Source organism: Euprymna scolopes, chromosome 17, assembly GCF_053919585.1.
Source record: "Euprymna scolopes isolate OS-2025 chromosome 17, ASM5391958v1, whole genome shotgun sequence".
In the NCBI taxonomy this organism is placed as follows: domain Eukaryota; kingdom Metazoa; phylum Mollusca; class Cephalopoda; order Sepiida; family Sepiolidae; genus Euprymna; species Euprymna scolopes.
Genome location: NC_136498.1, coordinates 50631679 through 50643721, shown reverse-complemented (window position 1 = coordinate 50643721; position 12043 = coordinate 50631679). Strand labels below are relative to the sequence as shown.

The window sequence follows — 12043 nt, the reverse complement described above, 5'->3', positions numbered from 1 at the left end:
TCATAGCCTATGTATATATACTCTACTACAGACTACCCTACTGGACTGATCATGACCAAACCTGGTATGATGATGGTGTCCTACCTAGGGATGGTGCATACAATTTTCCGAAGTAAAGATGAAAGGCCAGGGTCATCGTCTAGGAATATATAATCTTCTACAGCCAATACTACTGGGCCGATCATGACCAAAACTAGCATGATGATGGTCTATAACCTAGTGATAGTGCACACTATTTTTCAAGGTTAAGGTCAAATGTCAAGGTTGGGATTTTGCTAGTAAAGCATAAAATTTGTGTACAAATGCAAAATAGTTAATACTTTAGAAGTCGCAAGCAAACATTAAAACACATAATTTATATAAATCGCATTAGAATAAAATTACTTATCGAACCTACATAGTTTTAAAATGTAGGAACGATTTATAAGTGTTATCACACGTTCAAAATACTTAATACTGAACATGTTAGAACTCATAAACTAAAGAAAGAAACACGTAATTTATATAAAATGCACTCGAATAAAAATCTTTACTGAGCCCCCCCCCCCCGCAGTTATAATATGTGTAAAAGATTTGTAAGACATTTTTAAGTGATATGCAGACTTGATTAACTATAAAATTTTATTCTAATGCGTTTAATATAAATTATGTTGGTGAATCAGAAGAAGAGGCGGCTTGAAGTCCGCAGCAAACAGTGTCAGATAAAAAAGAAATGCACCATAATTAATGGTAAATATTCAGATACGTTACAACAGAACACCGATCACTCTAATTTGTTTGTTTTTTTTAAGTAATCGAGGTCGCTGACAACGAATCTGATAATTAATAAAATAATCACGAATTACTTTCCGCCATTTTACAGTTTCCGTTTAAGCTACGCGCGAGCGCGCGGTGACATAAACGACGGCAGTTGAGTGTGTCTTCACGTAGCAAACTGTCTTTTCACATGGCGTACGAATTTTTTGGGGGGTAGGGGGCAATGTCGGAAAGACTTTTTTTTAAGAACAGAATTAATTTTTTTTTCATTAGCGGATAATTTAAAATTCGAGAAAAATTTGTTTAAAACAAAATGTTAAAAAATACGTTATAGTACTTTGGGGGGATTTCTTTTTTATATAGAACTTGTGTGGCTTAACAGGTGCTTCTGCAGTTTAATTAAATGTTTTTTTCCGCAAGTAACGCGCCGACATTTACCGATTAGAACACCATTGAACATTTTTAGGAGATTTTACTGTTTACATTGATGGAGGAGACGGGGGGCGGTGGTATTGGCTTGCTAACACACACACACACACAAACACACACACACACACACACACACACATATATATATGTTTCGTTGAACAGCAGGGATAATTCCTGTTTGTTTCTCTTGCAATCCGTTTTTCATATGGAAGTTTTGAACGTTCTGTTTAAGTGTAAAAAGATATTTGTCATAGCCGCCGCGAAGATTTTCGATTCCCATGAGTCGTCTTCATGTGCTACTAGATGTTGGTAAATGAAGTTGTTAAGGGAAGACAGGTGACATGTAAGTGGACAAGAAATAGTAGCCTTAGTAATGCCGATATATGAATTCTTTTTGAAGATACATTCTTCTATAAGATATTCGAAAACGTACACGGCATTATTAGTTTTGAGTAAATTGTCATCGGGCGTCGGTTTATTGGCTCGCTAAATGGAAATGATGAATCACAAGAAAAACAATATATATATATATATATATATATATATATATATATATAACTACTTAATTTACTCACATAAAGTTAATATACGAAAGTATAAATTTATGCATAAACTTTAAGTATTTATTTCAAAAGTGCTCAATACGTAGGTAGAGCTAGTTAGTAAGTTATAAAATATATATGGCGATTAAGCTACACTGAATAATCCGCGTTTCATCCACTCTAGGACTCTTCAGGCTTATGCGCGAATTTTATGGTTTTTTGTCGTTTTTATATACGCATCTTCTATTGAGATTTTAGTTAGCCAATCAGCTTTCTAGTATCCACTGCGCCCTTCCTATCAGCCAATGAGCATGCACTTATCGGACAAAGGCCTATTTGACCTCTGGTTGACCTGTTCCTTTGTGTGTGCTCTATTTAGCCTGGATATTTAGTTTCTTGATCTGTTTTAAATCTAGGTTAGTGTTTTTTTTTTTAATGTTAGTTTATATATAAATATATATATGCACATGTATATATACATATATATAAACATACGTATATGCGTGATCGTTTATGTATATTCATGTTTATTTAATTTATTTATTTGTTTATTTTCTATTGTTTTTGTTAGTTTTAAAACTATTTTGTATCGCTATCCTAGAGTAAATTTTATCTTGTGAACACAGTTGTTTGCTATTTCTCTTCTACAGTTTAATAGATGTTGAGGTTCTTTAAAGTACAAAATAGCCAAATTTTTAATGAAGACATAATCTACATGGGTCGTCTTGGTCCCTACACGTGGTAGCTTGTCTTATTATGCTCCATTCGACTACCGGCGAATGTCCTCTTTCCTTGAGTTCCCAGTATTTGCTAGTGTTGTTTTCATACGGTGTTTTTTATTGTTGAATGTACTTTTGTGGTCATAACATTCAATCGCTAATAATCCGCTCCAAAAATTGAAAAAAAGATATAATTAAAAAGAATGGTGGTCTTGCAGAATTTGACCTGAATTCTTAGGATTTTCCATCAATTATAGTTAGGGCTCAACCGGCATTCACCGGATTAAGCCGAGCATTGTTCAAATGTTGAAACACTAAATCAACATCTTTTTTTTTTTTTTTGTATAAAAATATAATTTTTTTATTATTTCTTTTATGATGAGGAGTATTTTTCTGTTTATTTTCTTGTGACAAAAAATAAGTTGTAAATTCCCTTGAAAAAACTTTTCTGTACCTTCACCTAACAATGTACGGTTTTTATAAAAAAAGCATTCATCTTTTCTTATAAAAAAATTCTGTTTAGATAAAAAAAAAAAAAACGTTTACTGCCAATTTTCTTTAAAAAAAAAAAACTAAAAATATGTAAATTTTCTTAAAAATAAAATTTTCACCTAATAATGTACGATAAAAAATTCATTTAAAAAAAAATATTTTATTGATAAAAAATTTGCAAAAAAAAAATATTAAAAGTAAATAAACAATACAAAATGCAACTTTTCTTGTGGAATAAAAATTTCATGGCTTGTTTTTATTTCTTTAAGCATGCACAGTTTCAATGCAAAACGATTTGAGTTTTATAATATAATAGATAATTCATTGAAAGTTATTTAGAATAGTCAATGTGCATTTGTTTTTTTATTAGAAAAATAGTTCAGTGAGAAAGATGGAAAATATTTCAATTGATGAGTTGTTTTAGTAGCAGACATTAAGGGATTCAAGCAACTATTGTGTATGTCTGTGTGTTCGCTAGTGTTTGTGAGAGATATTGCAGAGATCAGCACTTGAAGAGGGGCGCTCAGTGACACCAATCCGTAGACTGGGGCCAACTATGTTCCACTGGTTTATTGAAGAAAAATTTGGCAATTTTAAAAGATTTCGGTGGCTCACAGAAAGATCATTTCAAATAAATTCCAAAAGTGTACTGATTGGTTTAAAAGATAATTATTTGTTTTTTAGTCAGAATAGCAAATGTCAAACGATGTGAGCAGAAACGTGTAAACATCGACTACTACAGATGTATCAGTGTACTAATAAGTGATATAAATAGACTTATTGCAGTGAATATTTTACAGGGGTTGGGGGAAGTAGAAATCGATGCTGCAAAAAAAATGAATGTGCACATTTGTTTTTACTCGATAACAAGCATTGTTTAATTTTAATAATATTATATACTATGTTCAATTTCATTGAATTTCTAACCTGACTCAGCAAGCAGTAGAAAGAAGATGCTAGGAGACAGATGAAGAGGAATAATAATGTTTCTTTTTTTCTCTTTGTTTAGAATTGTCCCTATTGCAATAACAGCTGGACTTGGGATAGCAATGATTATTTATCTGTTGGCCAACGTCGCTTACCATTCAGTTCTGAGCAACCAAGAGATTCTCTCAGGCATTGCAGTTGCGGTTGTGAGTGCTTTTATTTTTACTACGATTGTAACATGTCATTTGTGTAAGTATTCAATACACACACACACACACACACACACACACACACACACACACACACACACACACACACACACACACACACACATATATATATATACATATATATATATATATATATATATATATATATATATATATATATATATATTTCCTCCGAGGAGATCGAAAACTCATGGGTTAAGGAAATATATTTTACTATACTTTATTCGTTGTCTTGTATACAATAAAATTTCTATATTTGAAATTTAACTTTTTTAAATCGCAAATTTTAAATTCCTAAACTATGATATATATATATATATATATATATATATATATATATATATATATATATACATAATTATTACAATAATCATTTTTTTTTTATACCTCCAGACACTAGTGTTTCATCCTATTGGGAATCATCAGTGCAGCGTTACATGATTACTACCGGTCGGGAGATTCGAACCCGGCCACGTAGCCATCTCTGACTCCATTAGCAAGGAACAAACCCCACGTCCAATCTCAACTGCAAGAAATATCGTTGAAATTTTAACACACACACACACACACACACACACACACGCACACACACACACACACATATCTGTAACAGAGAGATGAAACTTAGATCATGTATGCACAAGTTCACTTATCATAGTAAAGTAGTTTGCAATCCGCGTCGATCCATTCAGACGAATAAAAAAATAAGAGGCATTACTTTTGGACCGTCTCTTGTATAGTTTTTTTTTTTTAATTTTTTATTACATTTTCACCCCAAACAAGGCACATTGCCACTTTGGTGTAGGGGGCTACTATCAGGGGCAACAACTACTGGGGTACTATGTAGGGATTTGGGCAGCAATATGTTGGTTCACGTTGCACTTGAACTTCTGCATGTCAGTACAGTTGGGGAAGCAGTGACCTGGAATGGAATTCCAAAGTCTAGCGGTTCTGTGGAAGAAACTACTGGAGTAGAAAGATCTTTTAAATCTAGGGATCTCTACAGTGTGGGGGTGGGATTTTGCAGCCTGTCGGGTCTGTCGAGGGTGTTCACGTCGTGGGGCACAAGTGCTTGCAGTTCAATAGAGCATTCATCATTAAAATACTTGTAGAACAGGCAGAGGGATGCAACGTTTCGTCGATGGGACAGAGGCTGAAGCTTAAATGCCAGTTCAGGGCCTATCAGATTTGCAACTCTCTTTTGAACCTTATCTAGGAGCGAGAGACTAGTAGCCGATGCACCCGCCCAAATATGACAGAAATACTCCATACATGGGCGAATGGTTGCCTTATAGAGGCAATTAGTTACATTTCTAATGACCCAAAATAGAGTCAGTCTACTATCATGGTATTTGTTTATTTTTATCATTACTATTTATTATTTTAAAAAATTATTTTACTTATAGGCAACTGCTTATATATTATTATTTTTTTTTTCATAGTGCCTGCCACGTTGTGTTAAAACACATCATAAAACTGAAGAACCTAAAAGTCTTTCTGGCTGAGAACTCTTTTTCATCCGAAACAAGGCATATTGACACTTGAAATCTAAGAGGTTACTATTTGGGACCATGCCTAACAAGGGATTGTGGGTAGATGAGCAGCGAGACGTCTATTCATATTACATTTAAACATCTACATGTTAGTACAGTCAGGAAAGCAGAAAACAGGGAGAGAATTCCAAAGTTTAACAGTCCAGGGAAGAAACTATTAGAGTAGAAGAAGGAGTGAGATTTTGCTGCTTGTCGGATTAGTCGCGGGTATGGTGAAACAAATTTCGGTAAACTCTGTCATCTTTTTTGTCGTCATAATTTTTTATATAAAAAAACCGAGGGTTCAGGTGACTAGAAGACCAAATGAAGACTTTAAAAAGTATGGTGCAAATGAATATCACAGTTTAATTTGTTGCCTGCAAATAATTTTTATGATATTAAATCCTTCATATTCCCATGTTTTATCTAATACTTTAAAGTGGCCCCATTTTTTGACACTTGACGCATGCGTTAAGTAATACAAAACACCCCCCTACCCGTGTTAAGAATGGCGACCAGTGAAAACAGTAAGGAATACAATGGATAATGGAGATATCAATATTATAAGAACTATTCGTCAGCGACAAATGTAACTGTGATATTCGTTCATACCAGACCCGAATAATCCTAGAAATCAACTTTTAATGGTAGGTCTTCATTAGGCCCTCTATGTCACATTGACCGTTATGTTGTTGGGTCCAAGCAATACTGGAAAATAAAGTAGTTGATTATTATTATGATTGTGTTCCATAAGTCTAAATGAAATGTCGCCTAAAAGATGTATTTTAGAATGAGATATTTATAAACAATAACTTAGGCATGTTAACTTGATAGAATGGAATTTTATTCTGATATGTTAGGGTTAGGGTTAAAAAGTGGTAGTAGCAGGGGTGGGGTGCGAAACAACAGTAGGCAGTTTGGGTGGAGAGATAAAAAAAAGTGGCAGTAAGCAGGCAGGTTCGAACTCGTAACGTGAAGGAGGAAAAAAACATGACGTCTTTGCCGATGTTGTTGGAATTTTTTTGTACCAATAATAGTGCATCCCCCTGTTTACATTTATTATTTATATCCTGGTTCTTGTATTTGATTTTTTTGCATTTTGTATCTCTTATGATTCTTAGTTTTGTATATTTTGGGTTTGTATGAAAATCTCTTTAATTTGAAGAAAAGGGAAATGCTAGCTCCTTGATGACGTCACGAGCCGAACGCGAATTTCGGTCTCTTTTTGGTTCCAGCGACGTGGAGAGTGGATGCAGATTCATTGTCCAGCACAGACAAGGAATTTTGGGTCCTCCTTCACAGAAGAAAACCCGGCAAGAATACCCCGGACATGCGACGAGGCATGCTTCTGATAACTATCTATGCGGCTACAGTCTGCACGTATTTGGAAGGAGTGTAATTCTTTTTTAAAAAAGTGTAATTCTTTTTTAAAAAGCCTTTATTTTGCGTGGCTATGGTTTGCACATAAATGGAAGGAGAGAAATTTCTAAAAGGACTTTAAACGAGAAAAAAAAAGAAAAAGGCATGTGCCTGACTGGCTTTCAATTTGTGAGTACGCTCCTAAAATTTATTACATATGAAAGTGTGATTAGGAACTACTATTTTGAATCATAATATTGTGTTCGTTCATGGATACGACATTTTAATATAAAAACCAGTGTTATTTTTTTCATTATATGTTACCTTGGCGTTCTTTGAATTTAATGCCCACAAAGGGAAAAATTTGCAACTAATTTTATTCATTTTGAAACAAGACCTTTATATTTTTATTATTTACCCCCACCCTCCACCCCGTTTTATTTCATGCTGTTATTATTTTTTTTTTTTTCAGGCTAGTTACTTTCACGCCGAATTTATCTGGAAACAAGATAAATTTCCTACAATGTCTCCATTTTCCAAACAGAAGCTCGGCACGTTGAAATTAAGTGAAGTCAATCAAACCGATACGATGACTTGCAAAAATATTGACGCAAAAAAAAAAAAAAAAAAAAAAGACACCGCTTTGTACAAAACTGCCCAGTTTTAGGGTGAAAGAATGTTTTTGCCCAATTTTTCGAATTTTATTCTGACAATTGTGTTTTCAGTTGGAAGAGGAATTTGGAATCCAGAGACAAATTTGGAGTGTGGGAATAATAACTAGGGCTGTGACAAGAGAATATTCTTATCATTGTTTTGACTCTCGGGTATATATCCGACACATTTAGATACAATTAATCAATCAAGAACCACATCACTCTTGCTAAAACATGTAAGATATCAAGTGATATATACTCGAAAGTCAAAATAATGAGCATATTCTCTTGTCATAGCCTTAATAACAACAAATGGATTATGTGAAAACTATCAGGTGATGACGTAAAAAATTAGAAAGATAATTTTAGATATAGACGTGGAGTTTAGTTAGAGTTGAGAAGAACAGTCGAGTATGGACCTTTGGCTGGGCCAGTTCGGACATTGAATTAAGTAATAGTAATCTATTCGATATGAGTTGTGGGGGGTAGGGGGTGCATAAATTAGAGAACGGTGAAATTGCAACCCTGACAGAATAATTGAAGTAATGAAGAAATATGAAGCAAAATTGTTCGACGTCTTTAAAAAAGAAAAGATTACACAACAACAAAAGGTATTTTGTTTGTTGTATGTGTAAAACACCCTCGCCTACACATCCAGAGACTCAAATAAGACGTTACATACCCCGAACATTTTGTTATGCATAAGGCCATTAAACTAGACATTGTAATCTGGAACAAGCCCGAAAGAACTGAGCTCATTATTGATGTCACGTTCCAAATGACTTTGGCCTTAATAGAGCTGAACGCAAAAAAATAACAAAATATCAGGACCTAAAATATGATTTCAATACATGGTATCTGGAAGAAATATGCATTGTACCAGTTGTGATAGAAGCAACTGACCTAATAAAAAAATTTAAGAAATAATTGGAAACAATCTCTGGAAGACCAAGTTGTAACGAAATACAGCTGGCAATCATAAAGGGAACAATGTCTATTCTTCAAACAGCCCTCGGATATAAAGTCAAATTTTAATTAAATCAAGTGTTGGCTCCAGGAGAAGTTAGCTCCCCTGATCTTTTGAAACTAGTTGAAGTAAATAAAAAAAAATTTTTAAAGCAGAATATCTTATATATACACGATTTATATCTCTCCTCCCCCATGTTATACAGACCCACACTATTACATCAAGATGGAAAATCATTCAGAGATAAGGTTTAATTCAGCTGAATAATGAAAAATATTATGAGAGGATTGAAAATGATTAATGGAATGAATTGATTTACAATGTTGTTGGATCACAGTCGCCAGAAAATAAATTGACCTGAAAAGACTTGAAAGGCTCATTTTTTTTCTTTCTGTAATTTGCTTCTGCAGGTATTTGGTGAACGCAAACTTGGCTACATGAAATGGTTTGTGCTACCCTGCATCGCTTTTTCTGCATCCGGAATTTTAAATGTGATTTTATTCAAATGCAGCCGGTAAGCCGATCTATTCTTTATTATATAATTCACGGTACTTGTACAGTTTAATCAAGACATTAAAAAATGAAAATATCGAAAAACGTTTAAATTGTACGTATCCGTTATGGAATTAAGTTATCTGGATAAAAAAAATTCACTTAATTTCATCAAGTAGTTTTTGTTTTACAGCAAAAAAACAATTTGTTAGGATACCGTTCAAAAGGGTTCGATTTTTAGGAAGAAAAGCTAGTATTAAAGATGGGGAGGGAGTGTCGGCACTTTAAACTGAGTTATCTCCCCGTGGCGTTTCTAAGATCCAAACAAAATTTTTTTAAAATCTAAGATGCCTGCCTTCAACGTGCTATAATAAAATCGTGTTTTTCCACTGTAAAAAAAACAAAAAAACTCCTCAATCAAATTAAGTGAATTTTTTTTTTTTTCGGAGATCTTCAGTTCAAAACGGATACGTGCAATAAAACCTTTTTTTTTACAATATTTTCATTTTTTAATGTCTTGATTAAACTGTACAAGTACCTAATTCACCTCAGTTTAATTTTATTGGTGATTTGTTACAATAACTCCTTCATAAAAAAAAAATAATTCGCCTCATTATATGCTAAATAGTCCAATTTTTGGCTTGGGGGCTTCAATAGTCATACACCCTTACACTGCTCGTCTATTTATGGGATTATTCGGATTACTATTCTTATCTTTCATGTTATTCTTACAACTTCTAATTAAAAAAAAAACAACTTTATATATGTAATATTACTAAGCACATTAGGGTTTAGATGCTTTTAGGGCACAACCTAATAAAATAAATAATTCAATAGAAGCTTTTGAAATGAGGAACACAACAACTTCATAAAATGTAACACATAACAGGTTTATTAAGGAGAAAGTGTACCAGGTGATATGTTCCTGGTCAAAAGATGGACTCTGGCTACATGGTGCTATCACGGTAGTTATTCCAGTGGAATCGTCAATACCGGTTGAAAGAACACCGAGGTGGAGAGAGAGCGAAGAAAAAGGGCCCATTCCGTTTGGTGTCTCTCTCAGTAAGGGAGAGTTCTTATTCTTCACAAACCGGATGCTAGCCGAATTCCTTAGGGGATAGAAAGGATTACCCCTGATTGGTCGTGGCCAAATAGCACAGGGGAGAGGCATTGATTCGTGAAAGAAAAAAGTACCATTTGTTTCTGTTACAACACATAAGGCATTTATTACAATACCATAAAAACAAAAAAAGAATAAATAAATAAAAAAATAAATACACAAACAAATAATTGTTACCAAAGACAAAATAAGTTATTCTTCTACCTACTTGGATAAGTTTTTTTTGTTTGTGTTTTAACTTATTTTGAAGGGATTTTTGACTTGGAATGAAAAGTAGTATCACATTCGTTGTGTTGAAAGAAACAAAAAAGAAATGGCAGTCTCGTTAGAACAACAGTCAAACTTTGACAATCACTCAAAAATCGAATATTAAACAAAATAATGGTAGAAACGCCTTCAATGAATGTGTTGAAATGTAATGTCCTACAAGTATTTTGTTTAATTTTGGATTTTTTTTAGAAATTATCGAAGCTCGGCTTGACTCTAACGAGACCACCTGTTTTTTTTTGTTTTTTTTATATAATTGTAATGTAACAAACGTGGCACTACTTTTGTTTTCAAGTCAAAGAAAAAACTTTAAATAAGTTAAAACACAAGAAAACTTATCCAGGTAGGTGGGAAAATAATTTATCTTACCTTTCATAGGATTTATTTGTTGCATTTTCCCCCCTTTCTTGTTTTGTTGGTTATTGTAGAAAAAAAAAAAATAAGTGAAGCATGCACAGTTCTCCGTGAATGCACAGTAAATGAGGCAAAAATAAAAAATGTAAAAAAAAAATAACTAAGTTCATCATTTGCCCCCCCCTCCCATTTAGCCCCAAAAGTCCACAAAGCCTTAACATATTTAAATTCGAGTTCAGCATCATGCAAAACTGCTAAATAGACATACACAGAAAATTTTGGACAAATATGGTAAAATAGTCCCAAAAATGGAGTGTTTTTATTAGTCCTAAAAGAGCCCCCGGGGCACACCCAAGAGTTATCGTGAAGTATAGACAAACAAAATTATATAGAAATCAGTTAGTTACAACTTTTCAGAAAGTTTTATAAAAATCCAAGGCAAGAGAAATACAAAAACATATATAAAATAATAAGCAGTGGAAAAAATTTATATAAATAATAAGCACAAAAGTGTAAATTTTAACCCGAAAAATCCGTTCTGTTACTTTTTACTCATATCATGTTTAATGTTTGTACAAAATTTCCAAAAATTCCAAGGCGTAGTTATTGAGAAAAGTGCGGATAAACGAACGAACGAACAGACGAACGGATAACGGTGAATTTACAGGTCCACCCTCGTTTTGTCGGGGGACCAAAAATGCCTAACACATACAATATATTCTTGGTTATCGTAATATTATAAGATAAAAATCATTATTTTGATGTATTAAAAAATATATAACAATTATTGGGGATATATTTACTTATATCTGTACGGCTGTTGCTAAGTTGATAATTATTCTCCCAAATTTAATTGCAAACAAACAAGCAGTTTCGTTTTTATTGCAACTTGTCAAATTTTCAAAAGATTTGGGGAAAAGATCATGCAGCCGCCATTTTGACAATTATTCCCAAGAGAATATAACTCGTTTTTTGATGATTACTCTCTAATTTACTTGAGAATGAAGAGGAAAAAACCACAACATTAACCACAGCATTAACCCTAAGTCTGGGGTTAGATTTAGTAATGCCGGAATTAGAGGTTTGAGAACATTTCTCAACCAAGGTTTTCTGGATAGATAAGCTAATTTATATATATACTAGCAAAGATACCTGTATGTTGCACGGGACTTTGCTGTATGCTAGGTACAACAAAATACTGACC

At 33.3% G+C, this 12043-nt stretch overlaps 1 protein-coding gene across 1 annotated transcript in view; it reads left to right on the top strand.

Annotated features, from left to right (window-relative positions):
- Nucleotides 1-12043, top strand: part of LOC145296752 (Y+L amino acid transporter 2-like) — a 185083-nt gene that overhangs the window by 149976 nt on the left and 23064 nt on the right. The window contains exons 7-8 of the mRNA XM_080142789.1: nucleotides 3948-4071; nucleotides 9017-9120. Of these exons, the coding sequence (XP_079998915.1) occupies nucleotides 3948-4071; nucleotides 9017-9120 (228 nt within the window). The remainder of the gene's footprint in view (nucleotides 1-3947; nucleotides 4072-9016; nucleotides 9121-12043) is intronic.